At 39.1% G+C, this 26,319-nt stretch overlaps 1 protein-coding gene across 1 annotated transcript in view; it reads right to left on the bottom strand.

Annotated features, from left to right (window-relative positions):
• FAM185A (family with sequence similarity 185 member A) overlaps positions 1 to 26,275 on the bottom strand; it is a 37,250-nt gene extending 10,975 nt beyond the window's left edge. Inside the window, exons 1-6 of the mRNA XM_038153095.1 lie at positions 25,763 to 26,275; positions 19,429 to 19,538; positions 16,062 to 16,154; positions 11,600 to 11,738; positions 7,482 to 7,523; positions 2,219 to 2,314 (exon numbers count right to left, since the gene is read on the bottom strand). Of these exons, the coding sequence (XP_038009023.1) occupies positions 2,219 to 2,314; positions 7,482 to 7,523; positions 11,600 to 11,738; positions 16,062 to 16,154; positions 19,429 to 19,538; positions 25,763 to 26,138 (856 nt within the window). The 5' untranslated portion in view covers positions 26,139 to 26,275. The remainder of the gene's footprint in view (positions 1 to 2,218; positions 2,315 to 7,481; positions 7,524 to 11,599; positions 11,739 to 16,061; positions 16,155 to 19,428; positions 19,539 to 25,762) is intronic.
• Between the last annotated feature and the right edge of the window lie 44 nt (positions 26,276 to 26,319).

Here is a 26,319-nt window from a genome sequence, read left to right as displayed (position 1 = left end):
AATCATCCTTTGGTTGTACTTGGTTGGGTTTTTTAAAAAGTCTTCAGAAACAGTAACCTCTTTTTTTTTGGTCATTGTGATAAATGAAGATACCTTCATTTATCCTTTCAACCAGAGTATGTCACACATAGAAAATGGTATCACAGTATTTCCTTCACAGACATGAAAATAAATAGTGACATACACTTCAAGCAATGTCTTTTGGTAGAGGATCTTATTACAGGAATGATCAAGGGAAGCAAATATAACAGATCTCACTTCATGACTTTAGTTCATCTTCTAGTTGCATGTTGACATTCCAGAGCAAGGATAGGCCATCAGACTTGACAAATAACCCAGTCACTGCATGGCACAGGATGAAAGAATTGCTCCTCTGGAAGGATGGGATGCTGCTCCCTTACAGTGAACACTGGCAATTGTCTTTGCTTCACTGCTTAGGGCCAGCTGTTCACATCCTCCAACAGATGCAGTCTCAAAACTGACCAGCCAGTTTAGACTATGCATCACCAAAATGTAAACTAGTAGCAAAATTGCAGCTTTGGTGGCCTGAATAATTCTACTTTGAGATTAAAACCAGAAATTCTGACTGCTGCTTCCCCTAAATATGCACATCTATGCATCAGACCAAAGGCAGACACTTGGCCCCCAACCTGCCCACATTAGTCATCTTTGGAATAATTCAGTCACAAAGTTTGAAAGCTCTCTCCTACACATTAGATCAAAAACCTGAGAAATTCAGAATACACTTCCTTTTTATGTGTTCCTTAGTTTTTGCTCAATTTCAACATTTACTTTAGAAAAACATAAACCAGTTTCTTGACATACATCCCAAAAGCTTCAGCAGAACATGGTGAGAATAACAGCTAAGAAGCACCAGAAAGCAACCCTAGCTAAGCAATTTAGACACAGCAGAATCACTTGCCTGTGACAGTTCTGATGAACAAATAACTTCCAGTATAATTTAGGCCTGCATTTTGCTGGATACACAAAAGCCTTAGAATAAGAAAGGGAAAAGATCTTCATCTTTGGGTCCTCTTTGGAGAGTTGCTCAGTGATGACTCATAAAAACCAACACATGCAGCTCATTTATCACAAGTGGGACATTTTCTACACTGCAGCTGTCAGCAGTTATTCTGAATTTACAGGGTAAACAGAAACAGAACTTCAACTTTGCCTTTACTAAATTGTGCTGCCAGAAGAGATGTTAGAAAATATTTTGAAAATAACATTAATTAGCTGTTATTAAATACATTCCTCTTTTCTTCTAGCTCAAAGAGACATTAATTTTAGCAAAATAAGTGATACTAAAGGTAAGCAAGAAATAATATAAAAATAAACTTCTTTGCACTAATGAAGCCAAAATAGATGTACAGAAAGATGCACTTCCAAGTCATTGACATCACGAGTCCCATTTTGAGTAACTGTTAGGTTTTAACAGGGCACAGGCTTTGTTTCACAGGAGACAGAAGTGGACCAAACCACCTGAAGTGTCTGACATGACACTAAAGTCAAGTGTAGAAATGCTGCAGTGTGCTTTGGCTTGTTTTGGATTTTTTTTTTGTTGGTTTGCATTTTGGGTTTTTTGGTTTTTGGGGTTTTTTTTCCAAACTAGGATTAACAAGATGTATTCAGGGCTCTGTAATTTACAGTATCATATCTTCAGAATGGTAAAACTATGAATGCAACTTTAGGTGCGAACTTTTAAATAAGAAGATAAATTTTAGTGAGTAAGCAGGAGAGAAAATGAAGGAAAATGATAATGTAAGGCTCTCCCATCTTTGTTTTTCTGCCTTCCAATTTTCATAGTAGGACATTTCAGTCAGAAGGCAAGAAAAATAAATGTATGTGTGTCAGTTATCACTGCACATAGAGCATCATGGAGAAAACTGTGCTCAAGGCAAAGGAACACTGTAACCCTAGTCAACTCTGCAGAATTCTGCTGGGCATATTGCCAGAAAAAAAAAAAAAAAGAAGAAAAACATTGAAAAACACAAACACATTTAATCCATCTTAAGTATTCCTGTCCCTGACAGAGCTTATTGTATTTTAAGTATTTATAGACATCTTTCAATAATGATGCAAAAAAAAAAAAAAAGTCACTAACCAACAATCACAAACTATTTTTTACAGACAGATAAAAAAGACCCCAAACAAACCCTTATCTCCTTTTATTTTACATCAAAATCTGCCAGAAAAATATTTTATTTAGTTTGCTAACCTTTCTGGGATTTCAGATCCACTTTTCTTAATTGACTGACATAAACATCTATTGTCCCATGATATGTAGAAGCTTTTAGACTTCCATCTGATGAATCTAAAAAACAAAAGAAAAGAACTTGTGTATCATTCACTCTTTTTAAGTAAACATTTGCCAGAATCTTCCTTTATACCTCAAACTGATTTTTATCAATTTTTCTACATCTACAAGGGCCCAACTGCAGTGCACATCTTTCTACAGGAATGTCTTTATCTTTGTGTGAAAAGCAAGCATGAAACTTGAATACTAAGATCTCTTTTAGCTTCCAAAAGAGTTCATTTACTCAGGCCCTCTGCAGGGAGAACTTTACCCAGGAAAGCTACCCCATGCAGAAACCAAGCAGCTGTGCACTGCAACATCATGTTACACAGAAAAACTGAACACAGGCTTTGTAAAGTCTGATTCACTACATCTGAATTATCAACAAATGTTTAATATGTGCAGGAAAACAGCATTTGTTCTGTGCCCTGGAATAGAGAGGCCTACATTTTCTTTTATACCTTATTAGCAGAAATTTATGATTATAAAACTTTGTGAAGAAGCATTTTTACAAACAGAAAGTCTTTAAGAAGCTTTAAGTGTACGCTTGAGTAGTCTTTATTTGCAATGTATTCCAATTTTAAACACATAGGCTTGCACAATATTAAGTGAAGACCCAAAGAGTTTACTTTCAAACTACTGAAAAAAGCTTATACCTAATAAGAATTGCAAAGAAATTGTAAAAAAAATAAATCTAGAGGAGCATAAAATATTACCTTGGTACATAAGCAAAAGGCAGTTACTGAGAGGTATTTTTAGAGACAATTCTAGAAATTAAAGCATTGGCAAGAAATCCTGAGATACTGATAGAGACTGGTTTCTGAATATGCATAGAAAAAATCCAACAGTCAAACTGTTAGAAGTAGCTGAAAAATAAAACTTGAACGAAACTTTCCATTTTAAAAAGTAAAAGCATTAATGAGAGAGTGAACTTGATTAATTAACAAGGATGTCTCATATTAATGTTTTATTGCCATACAGTTTTAGCTCTAAGTAAAGTCATCTGGAGCTTTTCCGATCCCAGGTTTCAAGCACGGATGCCAAAGATCAGTGCATTGCTTAGAACAGCAAAAACACAGAAAAGGATCTTTATCCCACAGCTAAAGCTGATTTCTTTGGAGGGGAAAGTAATCAAAAAACCCAGCTAATCCATACTTAGTCAGCTGAGAAACTGAGAAGGGCTTGGGCTAAAAAGAAAACATTAATAACTAGAACTGGATGTGAATACTTCTGCCACTTCAAGACTGTACTAAAGAAGGTCTGGATGAAATCTGAAAAAAGAAAATTAACTCTTCATTAATAATGAAGGGTTTTGCTTGTCTAAGTGAAAATGAAATATTGATTTTAACAGATGATTTTTTAAAAGGTTGTTCATAATAGTTGAAACGTTAAAGTCACTAGAACTGGAAAATGTGACATGCATCAACCTTTTTAATGCATGCTTTAAGCAGTGATCACCAGAAGTTTTCATGCAAAAGCTGTTTTTGCAAATATTCCCCATCAAATTTAGTAACAGGCAATTACCAACCCCACATAATCTTGACAGAGATTTTGCTGGCAACATCCAGATGCAGGAAACATCCAGCTTTTGACTCTTCTGCTTTAAACAGAATCTATAATAAGTTCTTTTATCTGTTTTAGGAAGAAGAGTCTCCTGTGACAGCACAGCAGCTCTCTCCAGGGAGAGCTACAAACAGTCCACATTCCACCAGCTGATGGAGCTTCAGAGGGACAACATTCATCCACTGAAGCCTTTCTCTTCCCACTTCTCAAATGCAAAAGCAGCTCCTGTGAGATTCTTCCCAGTGGGAACATAACTTTTGTGAATCTGCAAGACTGAACAAAGGGTTCTTTCCTAGGTCATCAATTAATAAATATTAAAATAAAAAGAATTCTCGTTTTGTGAGAGACTGGACTGTGTTTGCAGAAGGCACCAGGGCACAGATTTACCAGGAAAGCCAAAAGCAACCTTGAGGGAAATAGAACACTTTTCCACTGAGGAACACTATTTTGGGAGGACAGCTTACCAGAGTACCTCACTAATACAAAGCTTCCTATGGCTGAAGAAATTTCAGCAGAGTTTCAAAACCACCAAGAAGCTTGGCAGCACTAATCAAACACTAAACCTGACACTACAACACTGTACAGCAAACAACTGTTAAGCTTTGACCTATGGAAGTAACAGGAAATATATTGTATGGAGACAAATGAATGTGATTTATGTAATGAATGTTACAGATATGACATTAAATACAAGTGTGCAGCTACAATTAAGAATACCAAGAAACATGGAATTGTTCATCACTTCTGCAAAGTCCATAAAGATCTTGTTTTAAGTTTGTGTCTCTAACTCCTAACAAATAAAGGGGAATAAAATGAAAAAGAATTTAAAAAAGCTCCCAAAAATAAGGCACAACAGAGTGTCCAAATCTAAATAAATATTTCAACAATGAAAAATTACCCTATATTAAGAAGGGTATGATAGCATAAGGGCTGATAGTATAAAATACATAACAAACAGTAATGGAGACAATACATATTTTATGTATTTACGACAGATCAAACCTAAGGCAATTTGTTTTCAAATATATACCCTGTGCTAGCTGATATGAACGCAAATAACTGAAGGTAAAAATAAGGAAAAGATATGTAGCTTGAATTCAGAGTTTGCTAAGGACCAACAGGGAAAAGGTTTTCTCCAGGTTTTTCAAGGGGGAGAACAAGGACAAAGCTTTTTACTAGAAATGGAACAGATGGTCAGTCTTGTGCAGCTTTAGCTATTTAAGAATTTACTGGTACTAGAGAAAAAAAGATTAAAAAAAAAGGGCACAGTGAAGCAAGATGTCCTTGGAAGGACAAAAGTCTCTGTTAAGTTTTATGGAAATAAATAGAGCTTGAAGAATAAAACCTAAGTCACATAACTTGAGAAAGACTGCACAAAAGGATCAGTGAAAGGCCTACAAAGGTAACATTCAGCATCACTTCTCCCTTCACTTTATCAGCCTAGCATTAAGAAAGGATTGAACACAAGTGATCTTTACTTAAATCTAAGCAAAAACATGCTTTTCCTAATAACACCTAAAGACTGACCTCGTTTATGGTAAAATCAATCTCTATAGGAACAAAAAATATTTATTATTATTTGATTATAGACTGGAGGAAGCATGAAATTCCAAGGTATCTGAAGTGTGATGAAGATTGAATTCCTGCTTAGCTAGCTATCTAGTATTTCTTATTGATGGAAAACCAGCAAAAATTCTTGCTTTAGTTCATTGTTCTAAAACTGTCATATGAAAAGTATTGTAAGAAACTGAAATGTATTCACTAAATAGATTTCACTATTATTCATTATTTAGAATTCACTAAATTGCACATACAACTGAAAAATCCTTAGCAGTCCTGACCATACTCACCATGGGGACCTGGCAGAACAAATGATGCAACACACAAGGCAAAGAAATCTCTCAAGAAAACAATTCCTTTGCTAACTAAATCATCCAGGCTATCCTTTTACCTATTCATGATCTATTTTCTACCCCATTTTAAATTATTACCATTGGTTGTAAAGGCCATCTTTTTGATAAATTACTTTGCTCCAAAACAGCCCAAACAACCAAACCAGCTGGCTTGCCTAGTTTGGAGAAAAGGAAGCTGGGGGTGACCTCATTGCTCTCTGCAGCTTCCTGGGGAGGGGAAGGGCACAAGGAGGTGCTGAGCTTTTCTCCCTGCTGTCCAGTGAAATGTTGCATGGGAATGGCTCTTTTTTAGGAAGCATTATTTTATAGAGAGAGTGGTCAAACACTGAAGCAGAGTTCCCAGAGAGGCTTGTGCCCCAAGCCTGTTAGAGTTTAAGAGCCCCTAAACAAGACACTCCAACTCTTGGCCAGGCTGTTGGGCTGGATGATCACTGTAGGTCCCTTCCAACTGAAATAAGGGATAAGGCCTTCAGCAAACTGATTGAGTAGGAGGTGTTCTCACATTTTTAGAGTTGAAAGTCTGGATCTTCAAAGTCTTTTACCTTTAGAAAAATCCATAAAAATACCAGGGACGTTTAGTGATCTTTAGGAAAAGATGAAGTCTATCCAGTGCTGTCAGAATTGAAATCTGAAAAATAAAGTTTCTTCAACTGTAAGATGTGTCTCAATACTTAAGCTGAACCTGGTTAGTTAAGGAAAATAATCTTCATCTGTTGATGGAAAAAGCTACCTCCTATATTAAGAAACCTTTATTTAAACACTCTTCATACCCTATGAGTTTATTTAAGAGAAGGAAAAACAGCCTGGCAAGTTGAATTTAATTCTGTGGTTTAATGACTAACTCATAAGAATGAGTCTTGCATTCATTTTTCAGGAATGTTAATACAGAGCTCTTAGAAACATAAGAAGAGTTGTGAACAGTCCCTGAACACATCTTAGAGATGGTCCCTGAAACATGCTTAGTGAATGACTACAGTTAACAGCATCAGCAGAAGTCTACTAGATCTGGGCCTGAGGAAGTGCTTCTACATTCAAAAGATACACTGAGCCTTGTCTAAGAGTCTGTTACTTCAATTTCCTGCCATAACAACGATTAGAATGAGTTTCTCACTTTGGTGTTTGTGTGCTATAAAATACACCAATATAAGGTTGACTATAACTGATAGCTCTGAGTTATCCTGTCAAATAAACACCCAGGTTCCCAATAAAAGGGTTATGAGCTGTTTTCATTTTTGAAGACTATTAGCATATTAGTTTGAAAAGACTGAGATTATCACAAGCTTTCCCATCACCTCCCCAAATAAGCAACACATCAATGATTAGCTTCCTGATGTAAAAATTAAACATAGCTAATCACCGATAGCAATAAATGTAAGAGAGAACTACAGTAAGGGCACAACTGCATTTGATGTAGACATAAGAATTTTCTCATGTCCTTTTATCCCATCTATATCTAAAAGATGACAGCTGGATTCAGTCTCACTTGTGCAAAGTCCAGCAACTATTGGGTATCAAGTGAGATCTTGTGCCTTGCCCAACCACAAAAGGCTGAGTTTGGAAAGGGTCTTATTCTGCCACACTATCAGTGCTACTCCTGAAAAGGAGGCAAAAACATCTGTGTGAAATCACCTCCTTTTTACCTCCCCTGTGAATATTTAGCCTTTAGAAAGGAGAAGGGAAGAGCAAGACAGAGAGAAGGCAAAACCTACCTACTGTGATACTCCCTCTTTTGGTCTGAAGGTTGGTATTACCTATAATGAAAAGGAGAAAAATGTTAAAAACGTATTACTGAAATATATTTATTTATTATTAATATTGTTGCTTTACAAAAGTCTCAACACATGTGGGTAACAATTAAGTGATTCCAGACAAGAAAAACATGGGAGTGAATTCAAAGACACCACCAGGATTTGAGGGAGGGAAAAATGTAGAGAGGCATGTGCAAGGCTAATGCACAATATTGCTTTAGTTTACTTTGGGCAATTTTTTGTTAATTGCTCTGATGCCTGCAACAGCATTACAGATGATTTAAGTTCAATTGCATGAATAACATAAACAGTTTCTATTTTCCTCTGTTATATACCTATACCCCATCTCTGCTGGAGGCAATCTTGTGTGTTATCTGCAGAGGCAACTTCCTGGACCCACTGAACATTTCCTACTCCCTCCCAACTTATTCTTTTGTGCATGAAAACCCCTTGTAACATTTCCATTGGCTTCAGTTGGAGTTTGTTGGGCAAAGTGGAGAACATCAAACAAAGTGTGTAAGGCACAAAATGTAGAATGGTCTTCTACTGAACTTGCATCACTTTAAACAGGCACAGGGGTGTTCCAGCCTCAAAATTTCAAAACACTTATTCTGCCCTTTCACCTACAACATCAAGAGAATCTGGAAGGACAACAGATGTACCTCCTAACAGAAGAGACATCTATCCCACTAACAGTCTAACTAAACCGCAGAAACTTCTCCATTTCCATGCATAAATGTGTCACAGAAAATGCTCTAAATTAAAATCTAAACCACACCATGTCATCCCTGCCATTCTCTCATCCTCCCAAGAGGAAGACAGAATGAAGTCTAAGGCTGATCACAGAAACTGAGTGCAGTTTAGTAATCCACAGCAGCCATAATTTTCAGATCTTTCAGGAGAAGTTTTAAAAATTGCAAATGGATTAAGCTCTACCCTATCTTGTGTAATTACACCACTGTAAACAACCATCAGGGCAGAGAGCATTCCACTGTATATGACCTGTATTTTTCTTAGTGGTTCATGGGCTGAAAGCTAGAAAGGCAGCCTATCATCAACAGTCTTAAATTCATCTTCTCAAGCACATACTGTACAAAATAATTTGGAGTTCTAAAAATCAGAGCAGAAACAAAAGCATTTTTTTCAATGACCTTGAAAGATGTTTGGCTTCACCCTTTGCTGTTTTTAAAAGGCATGCTTTTAAAAGGTTATCCCATCCTTTCCCTCATTTTATCATGACTGGCACTTAGTCTGGTGCAGCCTACAAAAAGACCTAGGGTTTTGTCAGCCAGCAGCTCCCATGGAGCAGCTGAAGGTAGATCATATTCTGTCAGCATATGGCCCCTGGGTCTGTTGTTCATTTTTCTGGGAGTTTTCTTACCTCTTTTAATAAGTAGATCCTTGAAAAACATTCAACATATAGAAATCAAATTCCATTTAGATACATCCTTAAATAGCAAAATCACCAATGCTGCACAATGTCAACACATTCTGTGAGGCTGCACTTAGAATACTGTGTCCAGTTTTGTGCTTTCCAGTCAAGAATGACACTGGTGTGCTTAACTATGGCCAGAAAAGGCTATTGAGAAGATCAGGGACCCAGACCAAGCTAGAGATGCCCTGAGGGTATGTTTATTTTGCTTTAAAAGGAGAAGGCTGAGAAGGAGTCTTCTTGTGGCCTTCAACTACCTAATGGGAGGGTATAGAGAAAAAAGACATTCTTCTCATGGTGATGCAGCAAGAAGAAGGAAGAAGTAGCAATAATGGATACAAGCAGTAATGGAAATTATGATTAAAAAAGGTTTTTTCCCCACCAGAAAAATAATTCCGGAGTGGACTAAGATGTCCAGAAAGGTCATACAAACTCTGGACTTGAAAATACTCAAAGCTCAATTAGACAAGGCCTTGAGCAAGCTTGGTCTAATTGAGCCTACTTTAAACATTAGCTGGGCAGGAATCTGATCTCTAATCCAAATTTAAACTAGATTCATTAAATAAAAGGTTAATGCAACTCAACCCAAGACTTTGGGACTGCTGCAAAGAGGGGTTTCCTGCTCCTTCCATGTGCCCCTTGGTAGAGAAGGTTCACTGTTATGTTATGGGCTCTCAGATAAAGAAGAAATTCCTCAGGATCAAGTTTCTTTTTCAGGTGTCAACTCAAAAGCTTAATAGCACCTGACATCTCTAATGCCTGTTACAGAAGCTGATGAAAATGACCCAAAACAAACTCCTTTCAAAACAATGCATTTCGCATTTGCCAGAGGAGCATGAAGCATGCAAATGAGCAGTTGTGAAAGTTTGAGCTCTGCCAGGGTCGTGATATTACAGCCTGAGTTTCAACCACAAAATCTGTCTCAGGTTTGTAAAGTTTGTGCTGCCCTAACTTCAATTTTCCCATGCAAAAGCAATGAAATCTAGCTTAGTTTTGTGCAGGATGTGCTGATTTAATGCCACCTGTAGTGTCAGCTGTAGGGAAATGGTGACTTCAATTGCCCAAGAAACAATCTGTCCAGGTGTTTACAGACAAAACCATTGCAATGGAGCTACCACATGAGCAAAAATCAGAAGTGAAAGTAACCTTTTTTTTCTAGCAGTAATTTATAGTAGGAGTTATCTTGCCTGCTAAAACATGTTTGTATGTGTACTTTAAAAGCCTTGGCTATTAAAACATGATTGGGGAACATGGTATTTTACAGAAAATATTTTCTTCTCAAAAATAGGGTAAAAATACCAAGCAAATGTTAAATGTGCAATTTTTAAAAAACATACAGCTAAAATAGCATTAGGTGTTCCAAGCCCATTTAGTAGAGAGGTCATAAAAATAATCCTGAAGTAACATAAGAAATGTCTGCATAATTTGGATACAATTCTATTTGTTTTCACATTTTCTTCAGCTTAATGGCAACAGGCATTACTGAAGAAAGCAAGTTATTAACTACAGCAGTTATGATTTCATTTTTTGTAACAAGAAAATAAAAAATTAACTCTTGGATGTGCACAAAGACTGAACCTGCTCACAAACTGATCACTCCACAATATCATTATATTGTATAAAGTTAAAAAAAAAGCCAAACCAGCATGGCTTATCAGACAGAAGTTCCAGAAATAATACAAGACTACATGTTAGAAAAATATAATAACAGGAGAAAAAGCAGCTTATTTCTGCCAGTGCATGCTAAAATTAACTTTACCTAACAGGTTTAGAAACCATTCTCATATTTAATATAAAGGGACAGAGGAGTTGCTCCTTCAAGGGAGAAAGAAGTAATTTCTCAAACAAGATGACATTATAATTTCTTAGCAATTGTAGCAAATTCTTTTTAAGGGATATAGCTGAAAGTCTGGAACTCTGACAGAGCTGAGTAATTTTCTTTGTACATCTTCCAGTTTGTTTTACTCAATGTTAAATCACCACAAATGCATTATAGCACAGTCTGAATTCAGTGGGAGTTTTGTTAAATTAGAAAACCACATCAGATTTGAACCTCAGCTGCTGCTTAAATAAAATACTCTGTAGTTTATTAGTTTTAGATCCAGGAAAAGGACACCAAAGGGTGGATGGTTGAGAGACTGCTAAGAAGTTCTAAGAACTTCTTCTAAAAACAGAAACTGTCACCACTCTTAATATAAGATGCCAGCAAACACACAGGCTATTTCTAATAGAAACTTCTAATGGTGACTCTCTCCTACAACAGTTCTTATAGATGATCTGTTTAAGAGTTGCTTCTCCTATGAAGAAAATAAAGGATGGGGAGAGGGGAAGAGAAGCCTGCTGACAACTTTTGGTATAATTTTCATTGCTGAATTTTAGACTACTTTGATATTCTTAGTATGTGTGACATTTCTTCCATATAATATATGCATTTTGCTATTAACAAGTGTGCTTATGAAACTGTTTTCAAAAATACAGTCTGCTAGGTGGCAAAAAATCAATTAAGACTCTAAGAGAAATAGAACTGTTTTGCTTGCTTACTGTGCACAGCTATTTAGTGACAGTCTACTGCATTAGTTCATTTGTTGCTGTGAACATTACTGAACACCTTCAAAGCAGCTTAATTTGGGAGAGGTTTCCTTCTTACCATGAACACTTCCCAGCATAATATCCCCAGATTCTGAAGAGAGAGATGCTGATTCTGCATAGAGATATTTAGTTTTCAGCAGCCCATCTTCAGTAGATATATTGATGGTTGTCCCCTGCAGCTTCTCGATATTTACACTCTAGGAGAAATAAACACAATCAGCAATTTGTCATCACAGCTTGAAAAAGCAGTGGGAAGTAACACTGTTAAGACACTAAACAAATGGAAAGCAGTTGTTGGTGCAGGAAAAATGGAATCAGGTTCTTTGCTAAAAGCTACACAAGACAAAACAAAAAACCTTTTCATCCAAGAGCTCTGACTTAAGAACTAATGATTCTTCACAACATTCCTATGAGTTATTACATCCATAGTTCAGGTGAAGAACCCAAGTAGTCACAAACAGATGAAAGAAAGGCTTAATTTAATTTTCAAAAATTAAACACTTCATTTTGAGAAGCAAAATGAAGGATTAACTTTAATTATGAAGACTGAATCTTCGTTCAGCATTATGACACTTGGAGCATTGGTGATCAATTTTCTGCCCCCACAAACTGAAACATCCTCTGTCTTTGTTACACACAGTTATTTATGAAGATTTTTAACTGGCTTACTTTGTAGATATATCTTTGGTGAAGGTTTGCAAAAAAACCCTCCCAGCTGCCCTTTTTCTCAGCATTATTTTCCTATTACCGTGGTTACTCAGGCTTCTATTCTTGGACTTAAGCCTCAAGACATACAAAGCCTTGAAAAACCAGGGATAAGATCTCCATTTCAACTTCTTTGCAAAAGAAACAGTGAGAAAGGATAGAATATGGAAAAGTTGCACTATGGATTTGGGAAATAAAAGGTGACAGATGAGATTATCTATGCAAAAGTATTGAGCCACGTGATAAAACGTCAATGTATTTGAACAAAACAAAACAATTCATATGCTTGTGCAACAACCACATGAAACTGAATTCTATTCTCAGTTAAATTTGATTTATGATGGAAGAATGCAATAGTTCATACCTGAACCCCCACTCAATTTGTTTTTATTTTGCTTATGCAGACTTTCAGTGAATTGCACAAAATTCTTATTCATCACATGAAACAATACCTGGCTTTCTAAATCAAACTGTGCCTCATTAAAATTATTTTTAAATCCTCCTTGTCGTTTTAGCATTGCCATCTCATACAAAAAAAAAGTTGATATAAAAAAAAAAAGTTGGTCAAACCTTCCAGGCTAATACTATATAAAGAATAAGCTAGGGATGAAGCAAGAAATACTCTGACAAATAACTACTAGTGTTGCACAAACTCAGTGCTGCATTGTATCCCAAAAACTGAGCTGAAGAGGCTGGTTTAGTATGGACTATATGACAGCCAAATTATACTGTGGCCTTAGCCATCCATTCACATTGAACTACTAAATTGTAAGATTACAGAATGAACTGCTGGCTTGAGACTTTTCCCATGATGCTACAATACTGATTAGATCTCCAATAATTTAGCAAGATACATTAAACTTTAAGAAAATCAAAATGCTGTGCATAACCTATGGTAGAACTAGAAATCTGTGACAGTGAATGCCTACAATCACTGCAGGTGTTGCTGCTTAGAACTGTGCTACAGACAGAAACAAAATCCAGTAACATAAAGGCACAACTTGTCACTACTGAACAGAGACTTTTCATCTTCTACTGCTTGCACCAAAACCCGAATAAGCAGAGATCTTTAACATGAATTTACACGGCATCTGTGCCAGGGATGCTTCCCACAAAGTGCTGCCCCACTCCCCAGCCCTGCATGGCACCCTGCAAACCTGCTGTGACACGTGGCCACAGCAGCAAGCAAAGGGAAAGGCACTCTCATTTCAGGCTCCATGACCTAACTTGTTCTAAGAGTAAAATGACTTGCAAAGAACATTTCCCACTTGAGCAGGGCCATCACTGGTATCAGCACAATGAAAATAGTGCAAAGCACTCTTAAAAGGAGAGGAATAAAATAAAAATATCTGCATAGTTTAGATACAAACTGGCTGCCTTGTGGCATTCCTAACCAGGCAAAGGGAAGTTCAAAAAGCCACCTCTCTTTCTATAGAATGCAAGTTTTAACTCTATTTAGATTTATTACTTTATTTAAAAATTAAGTGCCTTATTGTAAACAATCTCACACACCAACTCATTTAGCAGCCTGAACTGCCTTTCTTAAAATTGCACAGTAATAAAAAGAGTTGTCTCAACTCCAGATCAAAAGAAGTTACTATAAACAATAAAACAAAAACTACCAATATACAGAACATTTGTTTCAGAATAACCCAAATCAGGGTAGGGGCATGGAGGAAGGGGAAATCAGGCTGCTCAAACAAAAGAATAAAAAAGTATTTTAGATGGGGAAAGCATGGAAAAATAGGATTGCTTTTCAATGAAAATAAATATATTTTCAATCCCAAATTCTTTAACTCTCGTGGAGTTCTGGCAGAACATAGATGTCTGGCTCAACAAAGCAAGTGTTATAGAAAGGTCTCCATGGCACAGATTAGCTAATAACTCCCCAGGCAAACAAATTTCTTTATTTTTGTCCATTGAACCACCAGATCTTCTGGAAAAACTTCTTTCCCTTGTGCATAGAGCCTTGCGGTTGCAGTTCCTGAAACTGACCACATGCTCAAGTTCCATTGGTCTCACCTGTGTAAGTCAGACTGAGAAGGTTTTACCCCTGAACACATTTTCAAGATAAAAACTGACATCTTGCTATGTTTAAATAAGACATATACAGCTCCTTCTCCACAAATTCCTGCTCTTGGCCTTCCTTTTTCTGCTATCATTGTTCAAATGCTTTACTAGTGTCTTCTCCCACTTCCCCCATTAAAAAATATTAATTTCTCAAGTGCTTAGTGCCTTTTACCATCCTCTCCCTCCCCACCTCCAGGAGGGGGCTGGAAATGCTGACAGAGCCACAATTACATAATGATGACTGCAACTGATGGAAGAAACATCTCATACAAACACACAGAGGAGACATAAGGCTGACTGATTATTAACAGAAGCGGCCAGTTGAGAAAAGAAATCTGTCCTTCCTAACCACACTGCAAAGTTTGTTAGTGAGAAGTTCAATAACATAAGCCAAAATATTGTTCTGTAGCTGTGAATTCGTGCTAAAATGACTCACTTCACTCAAGTTGCTACAGCTTTACAACTACAAGATTGATTTCTTGTAGTATTACATACTATATACAAATATTTATGATCACAAAGAAGCATTTCAACTTAATTGGTATGACATTTGTTTTATTGTTTCAGAAGGATGATCTTTCTGAAAAGAGATAATTATTTTTAAAGCATTTAAAGGCTCAAAATAAAACAATTTTCTGAACTCTATTTTCCCATACAGATACAATTATTACATTTATTACATAAAAGGCAGTCTAACACCCACTTCCAAAGAAACACTGATAAATTAATGCTGATGGTTTTTGGAAAATCCAATGGCAAGTTGCTTATTTTACAGCAGGGCATTAGGAACAGCTCACAGCTGGCTCTGGGTAAGTGAACTGATCTGGGAACCAACCCACAAGGTGTACAGCAGTGCCAAACAGCACTTCACAGAGGTGACTCTGGATGCCTGGAACTCACTAGTTTGGTCTCAAATCTATCCTTGGCAAGGGAGGATTACCCCCACCCTGATTCTTCCCAGTGCTGCTGGTTTAAAGGGTGCCCATGGATTCTGACAGAGCACACAGCCAAGCTACTCCCAGCCTGAGTTTGGCTCCACATGTTCCCACAGCAACACCTCAGATCCAATGAATCCCAATGCAACCACTTGCATGGACATTACAATACCTAAAAACAAGACTGGATGTGAGAACTGCAGGGAGTTTAGCTCTACATTATTTTAAATTTAAGTCAAGAAACAAAACCAGGGTACAGTAGTTGGTGGTTAGTCTCATACTGCCATCTACTGAAAAAAACCAAGCTAGTTCTCTACAAAACTTCTGTTGGTGATTCTTCCCACTGCACCTCATAGCAAGATTACCTGTGATTATATTTCCTCAGCTGCAAAGAAGTCTGCAAAACCTTCTGCTCTTCCATTCTTACGTAACACTGGAAGTGTATAGCATTTACAAATATCAAGCCACTAGCCACTAAAACTCCTGTGCCTTCTGCAGAATGCCTACATATTAGCCAAGGAGAAAGTTTAAGAATGTTGGGAGGGGTCTATATAACTAAAGCTGATGGGTTGTATCAGTAGAACAATCTCTGTACTGATAGAATGGTCACACACTTATTCCTGCTTTCTGTGGAGCCTGTTTATCAATCCAAATCAAGCACACGATAATATAATTTAACAGACAACCTAAGAAACAGTGAAGTTACAATGAGGGTTATTTACATATTCTTTAGCACATTTTTTAATTTAGTCCTTTTGCAACAAATGAGGAGAATAAGACATGGAAAAAAATGTTTCACTTCCTACTTACCCCCTTTTCTGTTGCACAAATATCTGTATTTCCATAAAGTGTTCCAAGACCAATTACTTTGCCACCATTTGTCCGTATATCAATTTTATGGCTCTGAAAAAGGTTTAAAAATCATACAGTTAGGATAACTGGTTCTCTAGTTATGGTTATCTTGTTTTTCATACAGTTAGGGTAACTGGTTCTCTAGTCATGGTTATCTTGTTCTTCAAGTTGTACCACATTAACCACTGGAAGCCTTAGTCCTGCAAGCAGAACCAGATTCTACAGTGCTTCACTGAACACAAATTCTAATTAAAATTGTTTTGCATAAGGCAAATCTCCTCTCAGTTTTGAACAAATTAGCCAGGTTTCAAGTAACAACTGGTCTATAGCCCTTATACCTTCCAGCTGTTGCTGCATACAACCAACAAGAGAAAAAAAAAGTACAGAAATACACATAAACCAATCTCAAAAAACCAAAAATCCCACTAGGTCTCAAGAATAAAATACAGCCATCTGTAAAAGAGAAAAAACCTTGAAAAATCAGATTTAAATAGGTAGATTTTTCTCTCCTTATACAGTAACATGATGAATTAAATGTTTTAATCTGCCATCACAGCTCCTTTGAGGCAGCTACACCATGCTTGTTATTAGAACAATGGTTAAACAGCAAATCCTCCAAATATGTAACTTGAGGAGAATATGGGAACTTGCAAGATTGGAAAAACTAGCATATAGCAAAGGCTCACCAGTGTGGCTACTAAGAGTTCAGTAAAAATAAAAAAAAAAAAAAAAACCACACAACACAGACACTAATTTCCTCCATCCCAAATTATTAGAATATCTTTCTATAAAAAACCAACTAGTCTTTCAGATGTAGGTATCTCTAAAGACAGCTAATAGACAGAAGGATTTGCTGAGAGAAGAAACCAGTTACAATGGTGAAGGAGCTTTTTCAGTAAGAGGAAATATTCCACCAGCTGAAAGAAAAAAGCACTAATTTTTTATAGGGCTTCTTTAAGCAAAGGAGAAAGGTTTGAATAAGGAAGAGGCAAAAGGCTGTAAAGACCTTAGCAGATGGCAGAGGAAAACCAGAAAAATCTGTTCAGAAGAAGATAAGGACACTGGTGCAGGATGAATCAGGCTCAGCCATGGTGTGTGGTGAGGAAGCACAGAAGGTCTTCTGCCAGTGTGAGTAAGATGCCTGGAAATTCTTATCACCAGCACAGTCAAGGAGTCAAGAGTAATTGAGGAATATGGAAGCATAATTAAAGGGTCTCCCTGGCAGCACTGCCATCATAAGAAGCAGCAAAAAAAAAATGAAAAAGAAGAAGCACTGCTTTCTCAATCAAGAATTTGTGAATAATCTGTACTCTGAAGAAGACCAAAATGCCATAACTGTGTTTTGGAATTATTGTTGCTATCAGTTGACCTAGAGACTTGGAAGGGATAAGGTGAACTGGACTTCAGCCAATTAAAAAACAATCACCACACAAACAAAACAAGAAAATTCAAGAAAACCAAACTCAACTAATCTCACTGGCTGGGTAATGTCTACCACAGCAAAACTGCCAGACAAAATCCATTAATAAGCCTCATAGAGACTACTACTACTACTAATGTGCATGATTAAGCAAAGTAGATGTCAAATCCCTAAGTCTTTTGTAAATACACTATAGATTGTATATAAAAAAGCTTTGTATATTGTATATAAAAAAGCTTTTTTTAAATTACAATTTATACTAACAACTTCTTGCAAGTTAAGAAAATTACCAGTTGTGAAGCTGTTTGCTGGTGCTCTTTAATAATCCCTACATTTCATTTTTTCATTTAAAGTAATTAATCAACAATCTTTTCTCTCTCCTGTAAAGAAAGGCTCTCCTGCTTTGTTAGTTAATGATGTTTGTTAATAATAGCAAACCAACATTAAAAGAGCTTTAATCCATCCAGGGGAGGGCACTGTCACTTCAGTTTACTCAGTAAAGCAAATTCCCAGGAAGGAAATCAACTCTTATGCTTCACTACAGCATCTGGTCCATAACAATTTTAGTAGTTTTGGAAAAACCCTGAAGGCTAATACTTCTGTTTCTCCCAAATAATTCTGCTTCTCTGATAATACAGAATATAATTCCTGAAGCTTTATCATAAAAAATTAGTTCAGTCACCTTACTAGAACTACAGTACTTAAAAACAAGATTAGTCTAAAATCCAGCTCTTAATTTTTAAAATTCAAGGTATTTCACATCTTGGATTGTATTTGAGACAAAATCCCCAGAAGATAAGTTAGTGGTGTTTCCTCAAAACCATCTTTTTCCGTGACACCACAAAAAATTCTTGATGTGATGGCATGCCACGATTACTGTCATTATTGCTGGCCAAAACCACATTTTTTTCTCATGCTATGCAGTTTCTCATGCACTGTTGTTGTCATTACAACATAATAATTTTTAATGAAAAGTCTAGATGGGCATCACGTAGTGCTGTTAACTTCCGCTAGATTTTAGGTATCTTTATTAGAGTAAAATGTTCAATTACACAGAATCTGGAAGGTTCAAGGTGTCTGTAGTTCCCCAGCTGTAGAGTACACCTAGCTCTGTTGTACATTACACCCTCCCTAAGCTCAGTTTTCCCTATGACTGTTATAAAATCGTCTCTTACCACAATAGAGAAAAATGTTAAAACCTTTTTCATATCTCAAAAGAAATTGACCCTTCTTCTGAATTTATACCAATTCCTGCAGGCTCAATCCCAAACAATCAAGTGAATTCGATTCCAAATAGCACCTAAGTCAGATAAACTGTGATTAATTTTACAACAGCTTATGTCAGCAAACTTGAAGCCTTAAGACTGAAAAAACAACCTCATGCCTATGATACATACAGTATCTATCAGATATATTTCAGTCAGGTGTTTTGGACCTATAATGTATAACTTCTGATTGAAAATTAACTTAAAGGGACTGTCACTGGCTCTGACATACCAATTATTAAAAAACAAAAAACCACACACTTACACAAAAATCAGCAGCAAGCTGCCAAGTCTTGATTGAACAGGCACAACTATTAACCTACTAGACAAGAAATCCCAGTCTATTTTTTTTTTCTTTGAGGGGTAGGGAAGACAGGGATCAGGCTTACTGCTGCCACTGTTCCTGCTGCCTTTGGCTATCACACATACATGGACTTCTGACTCCTCGTTATTTACTGGTTTTGACTTTGTGCTGCAATTGTGTGCAATGATTAAAGGTGAGGTGCTGTACACATAGCAATGTGAGTGTTGCAAAGAGAAATACCAGAGCACTTCTCATCTCCAGAACTGGTATTTAAGTTTTGACACTATATCCCACCGCACAATCCCTTTTCCAACAGTGGGGGAGGGTTCTTTGTACCTTTATTGACTGTAGGACACTAGTCCCCTTCTCTGTTTCTATTTTGCAGTTATCACATTCTATTTTCTGAATCTTCACACAGCCAGTCCCTGATGTTTTGATATCCAAATCTAGAATTAAAAGAGTTTTATTAGCAACAGAAAGAAAAAAAGTCAGACATCTTTAACATAGTATTTGATCATGTTACACAGTAACCATACATAGTAAGATAAAAGAGCAGCTATTTTGTTACTAAAAACCTGTTTGCTGTGTCTGGCCATGCACTATGAACAGCAGAAGTAGTTGCTATCAGCTATGGACACTGGAAGCTTAGTAAGCCAGTGTTTGAGCCATCCAGGGCCAAGAGAGAACATTGAGAAGAAGAATGACTGCAACCTGTGGCAAGGAATCAGCAGGGTGTGAACCTTTAGTGAAGTCTCATCTTGTTGTGATGCACTAGATTGTTATTTGGATACTGCACTGGGTGTTGTGTTATACAAATGTTTCCCCCCTTTCCTCAGATGGTGTATCCTCGGATAAGGTGGTCTTGTCCCTTGAAGCCCCTCCCTTCGCCCCTCCCCACTGGTATCCCCTTGGCTGTGGCCTTCCGTCCCCGCCTCCCATTCCGTGGGTATAAATGTCCCTTGAGTTTGGAGTTCTCCTCTTCTTCACCTGGATACCCTACGATGTAGATTTCCCCTTCCAGCTAATAAACAGGACATCAGAACCACGTGGAGAAAGAGCGCTTCTCGCCCACCTCCATCTACCCTAGCCACCAATTCCATTAGAAATTCTACTTAGACACTTGGGGACCCTGATAGACACTTTGGGGCAGAAGGTTGGCAGGGGTCTGAGGCCACATGTAGAGTGATAAGGTTCAACAGCACAAATAAATGGGCTTTGCTGCTCCACTAGCCAGCAGCACAACCCCAAACCAGGCATAGAGGCGTTGGTGTGCATCATTCTCCCCAGCCTTTGCAAAGCCTGACATCCTCCTGGCATGAAGAAGCATGTTTGCTTCTAGTCTGAGTCACCTCACCTTGTTACTGTTCATAGATTCTCACAAAGAGAAATCACCAGGTCTTGTAGATAAGATGCAGGGGCAGGAAAAGCAATTTTCTGCTACTTGTCTCACCCATGGGTTTAAGGAACAGAAAAGTTTTGAGAATGTACAGTCTGGGGATTGTCTATATTAATAATAATTTCTATAATCATTTGTATAAATGACCACCATAGTGGCTGGCAAAAGATAAAGGCAGGAGAGGAAAAAAGTGATTTTGTTCTTCTAAGGATAAAACGTAAAAAGAAAAAGAAAAATTGAACAGCAATCAGAAGTGTTTGCTGCAAGACACAAGTGAAGAAGGAAGATCCGACAGGATCAGATAGTGAGCCCCACTGCTCCCTAAAGGAAAGGAGATTATTTGGTAAAGAAACCTTCATTCAGGCAATGTGAAAGTCTTTCCTTCACTGCCACTGCCTGCTAAGGTTATCAGAAAGATGAAAAGAATAATCACAATGTGCAAAACAAGCTCTGCCCTGAGGAGATTCCCAAGTCAGACCTGTGACCCAGCAGAGCCTGAAGATCAATACTGTCACACCGCTGCCCAGGACAGCAGTGTCCTCTTGTCCTGCCTCCTGGAACCATGCCAACAGTAAGCTTGCAGACCATGAAGATGAGAGACCGAGAGTTCCAATTAACAACAAGGGGAAGTTTGGTCACCTGACAAACTAGGAGAATCCAAGAGACAGAGCTAAACCACAACATCTTTGCAGCAAGCATGCTCCTTATGGCTGCAGTAAGCCAAGGTTAAATTTAGTGAAGGATGTAGACCACATTCAAAGGTTAACAATCCTTTAAGAAAAAAGGCTATAAGAGGTAAACTGGAAAGCAATGTTGTTTTTGAACAAGCTGTCTTGCCCAGACTGCTCAATTCACCTACTGGACAACGGCACAGTGCTTGAGAAGGTCTACAACCAAGACTTCTGCTATTTTGTTCCACAGAAGAGAGTCCCAAAAGCCAGTTTGCTTGTGCAAATCTTTGAATTCAACCAGCTTGAAACCCTCCTGCTCTAACTGCTTCTGCAAAAGGGACAAGGAAAAGGCATGAAAGTGCTTGGTTTAGTCATGATACAAACTCACGAAGACTTTTACAAGAATCAGGTTAATAAAAAACCTTCTGATCCTGTAGAGTATATTATTACCATCATTTGAAAAGGTGGGTTAGTAGTGTAACCCTAGCTATCAAAGATGGGTGCTAAAAGAGGACCTGGAAGTCTGGAAACTCATAAACAAGTCATTAAGAAACACCAGGGACTTCTGGAAATACACTTTGTGCCTTGATCCTCTGCAGTCACACCACTTTGCTAGCCTTGATATAACAAAAATCAGTGAACAAGGAATTGAGCCCCTCTGTCTCTTCTCCTCCGAGTTCCTGAACCAAGGATAAACAGCTCCATAAAGAAGCAGACTGAAAGCTGGATAATATTGCCAATGAAATTTTAACAAGGAGGAACAAGATGCAATCTGTTTCAGTGCCAAAACTCCAAAAATAGCCAGTTTGTTTCCTTCCTAGCAAAGACAAGGGCTGAAGCCAACTTTAGCCACATAAACCACAAAGAAAGCATGAAGATCTTTGTGGTGTAAAAGACATGTATCAGAAATTAAGGTATTTAGGAAAAAAGAAACACTTTGGTATCAGAATGTAGGCAGGGGTACCCAGAGTATTTAAGGACCCCAGTTATTAAGCTGCCTTAAGCTACAATACTTGAAAGAGACTGGATAATTATTTCTTTTCAGATGACTCAGCAGCCCTAGACTACTAGAATTATCTCAAAATAAGGTTATGCAAGCTCTCAGTAAAGTTTACTTCTGCGTACTCATGCAGTCAATGTACAGTAACCAGAAATTAAAGGGCTGGCTCCAGGTTTAATTAACACATGTCAAAATAAATCAGCTTGATTAAACAGAAATTCCTTGACATCTGCCATCAATAAAGGTTGGATATATCAGAGAAAATTATCAGCTCATGTATTGTACTGAAATGCTATAAAGAGCTCAAAACCAGCCACTAAGACAAATAGAGGATCTTTTGGTACTTGCCCCACTAAGTTGCTTAGAGGTTGCCTTTGGTTTAAAATGCATATTTAAGCTTAGCATCTTCCACACATGCTCTTCATTCAGGCTCTAAGGAGCTTTAGACAACTTGCAGCTTCCTGGATAAGCTCCAACCTAAATTGCGAAAGCCGTTATGAAATGCCTTAACTTCCAAAGGGAAGAAAACAAGAGAACTGAAAAGAGATTCCCACCAACCTCTCAACTTCTTGCAGCTGATAGAGCTCAGGCAGAACCACCTGAGCAGGACAGAGCTAACATCTTCCTCACACATCCAAAGAAAGCCAGAGAAAAGCCAAAGTGTTTGCAGAGCTACAACGGTTCCCTTCTGGTTTGAGATGTGTTTTTACAAGGGATAAGATCTTTTGTTTATGCAATGATATTTAATGGATAATTCTTTTCTATAATAAATAAACGGAGCAACTCAAGCACAAACTAATACTCAGAAGATAAAAAAAAAAAAACCAAAAAACAACAAACTAGAGCTGAAAGGACACTTAAAAGTAGAATCTCAGTGCAAGCAAAAATTCTACTTCACCGAGTAAAAACTTAAAACACCCAAACCCCACCCTTACATTTTTGTAAATGCACCTGGATGCACCTGGATGACAACAATACTACATCATGCTAATCATGGGGTGAACAAAGAGCCACTTATGGAAGGACATTACAATCCACAGATTGTCCAGGGAACCTGAATTGTACAAGCTTCCCACAAACCCAAGTGGAATAGCTTAGAAATACAAAAAAAGAAAATCTGTTTCAAGAAGAAAGCCCCTAAGACTGTCTGCAGTGCTGGCTGACATTCAGAATATAGTAAGAATCTCAAAGACAGAACAAAAGCAAAATTATTCTTTTCCATCAATCAGGATTCATTATCAAGACTTTCAGGAATATTCCTCACATTGAAAACCTTTATGAAGGCTGAAATTCTTCACATCTTAACACAATGAATTCTGCACCTTGAGAATAACCAGCTCTGGAGTGACTTGTAATAGTCACTCAGAGATCCTGGAGAAACTGAAATAGTAAAGGACTACAGTATCCAGACACACCTGAGAATTGAAGGGTAATAAATGAAACACTGGGTTTGTTTGATTCTCAGTAATTATGGGATGGAGTCTGTGAATGTGCTACAGACAAGCCAAGGTAATCTTTGTGTTTGCCAAGCAAGGGAGGGGAAAAAAGAAAAAGAGCTGTAAGATAGGAACTGAAAATTCTCAGGTAAGAGTCAAGGCTACAAGACTCTTGGAGAAGACAGCCCAGCTACAGCTCAGTGATAGAGCCAATGAATAGAGAGGTAACAGCTGATCTGTCTAAGAGAACCAACTTGGATTTTCAAATGTCTTTAACAATACCCTTAGTTCCACATTGTCTTTCAGCTATAAGCTGTGCACCACCTTCAACAGTACAAGAACCTGGAAATCAGCACTAATAGCAAGGTTGAAAACTTATATCAATGGCACCAAATTATTCAGACTAGTTAAAAACTCACTGAAAAATTGCAGGAGGACCTTGGAATACCACATACTCAAGTGATAAAGTAGCAGGAAATTACATTGTGGGACTCTGACAAGAGTTTACCAGGAAGCTCTCATTCTGAAACTGTTTCCATGTGTAAAGGGACACTCAGCAGAGATCCACTGAGGGGTTGAGCTGTATCAGGCTCTGAAAATGCTGTGATGAGAACAGTTGACAGCTAAGAGAATGCTTAGTGAAATATCATTTACATTTGTTGTGTTCTTACCCTTCCCTGAGCCTCTGTTTGTGAACCAGAGACAGGGCAGTGGCTGCTGGAGTCATGGTAGGAATCAGTACAGCCATTCTGACAGAGCAAAGCACACTGAGGGCAGGAAGGGTGAGATTATATGCACAAATATTCTGTATTTAGTTACAGAATATTTGTGCATATATTAGTTGCTAGGAAACAAAACAGACCCTAAGTTGTGATAAACATATTTAAGAACCACCCTATCATTTATAAGCAGTGTTTAAAAAAAATTAAATTATAGGGATGACTAAGACTGGAAAATGTGAGAATGATGTTATGTCAAACCCATAGAACTTCTTCATTTTGAGTTATATACAGTTCAGGTCCTTCTAAAAGAAAACAAGAGAAAAAAAAATTTAAAAAAAAGCACATTGCAGAATTTTCCCTAAGACACAGGGTGGGAAAAAAAGTAAAGTAAGATAAAAGGTACAGAATACCTTTGCTGTATGTAACATCATATTCTACAAAACTCATAGACTACATGTATGAAGAGTAAGTAGGGTGGGATTATTCATCATTTCTCATATCACAACTGCAGCAGGGCATTATATGAAATAATGCAGCAGTCTTTAATAACTGTAAGAAAACATCAAACCGGGTGCATTGTACATCAAAAAGTTTTTCCAGCATGATGAAACATTCTGCACTGTATTGGAAATTGCCCAAATGCATAGGAAAAAACAAAAACACATTAGTGACTGAACACAGATTTCTGAGTTTGTACTCCCTAAACTCAGGGCCACTGTCAGAACTTCACTGTCAGTTCAGCAGAGATGATTATTGGCTTCAGCCACTACAGCTGCTCTCCCAAACTGTGTTCCAGACAAGAAACCCTGCACAGATTACAGCCCTGTGCCCAAAAAGATAATGCAACGTTTGTACTGGACAAGGGAGCCCTTCCTGGTATTTCACCTGCACCGTTACCTTCCAGGCTCTTTTGATCCTGCACAGAGCCACTGAGCACAGCAAACACCCACAGAGCTGGGGGATGCCATTGAGCACAGCAAGCACCCACAGAGCTGGGGGATGCCATTGAGCACAGCAAGCACCCACAGAGCTGGGGGATGCCACCGAGCACAGCAAACACCCACAGAGCTGGGGGATGCCACCGAGCACAGCAAACACCCACAGAGCTGGGGGATGCCGGAGCAGCCCCAGGAGAGCAGGCGTGCCCAGCTCCCGCTGAGGATGCTGTCTCGGGGCCGAGTCTCTCTGGAGCTGCCAAGCACAAATGACAGCGCACGCTCCGAGTGCCGCTCACCAGCTCAAGCTCCAGCGCGATCTCCTGCTGGCAAAAGGGTCGGCAACAAACCGCGTACCCAAGCACCCAGGAAGTGCAGGAGCACAGGAAACAAACCGGGGCGTTCTGAACCAGCGAGGGCGCGGTGCCGATTCCCAACACCGGCTCCCCGCCAGAGCCAGCCCAGCCCCCGGCGGGATCCCCGCCATCCGTGCACCTCCCCCGCCCTCACCGAACTTGACCGGCGTCCGGACGTCCACGGCGGTCTTGCTGTCCACGCCGTCCGCCACGATCGCCACCTGCCCCAGGGCCTCGTCGTGCTCCACCCGCACCGGGTCCCGCTCCCGCCCGTGGCGCCCGGGGCTGCCGCCGCTCACGGCCACCAGGACCCGGTCCGCGCCCGGGCAGCGCTGCGGGTCCAGCGGGCGGACGCTCACCTGGCACGGCAGCCGCACCCGCAGCCGCCCCCGCGGGCTCACCGACAGCGCCCACTCCCGCGGCGGGGGCGGACCGGGGCCGCTGCGACCGCGGCGGGGGACGGGCGGTGCCCACTGCCCGCCCGCCGCTCGCACAGCCAGGGCCGCCCAGCGCGGGGGCAGCGACCTCATTGCCGCCGGCAGGGCGAGAGCGGCCGGGCGAGAGCGGCCGGGAGCCGCGTCAGGAGCGCCCGGGACGGGACGAGGCCGCTCTCGGCGGGCGACCGTGACCCCCGGCCGGTCACGTGGCGGGGCTGCACGCGGGGAGCGGCACCGGCACGGCCGGTAAACAGGCGGCCGCAGAGCCTGCTGG

The sequence above is a fragment of the Motacilla alba genome, chromosome 1A (assembly GCF_015832195.1).
Source record: "Motacilla alba alba isolate MOTALB_02 chromosome 1A, Motacilla_alba_V1.0_pri, whole genome shotgun sequence".
In the NCBI taxonomy this organism is placed as follows: domain Eukaryota; kingdom Metazoa; phylum Chordata; class Aves; order Passeriformes; family Motacillidae; genus Motacilla; species Motacilla alba.
The sequence above is the reverse complement of the archived record's forward strand: the minus strand, read 5'-3'. Positions and strand labels throughout refer to the sequence as shown.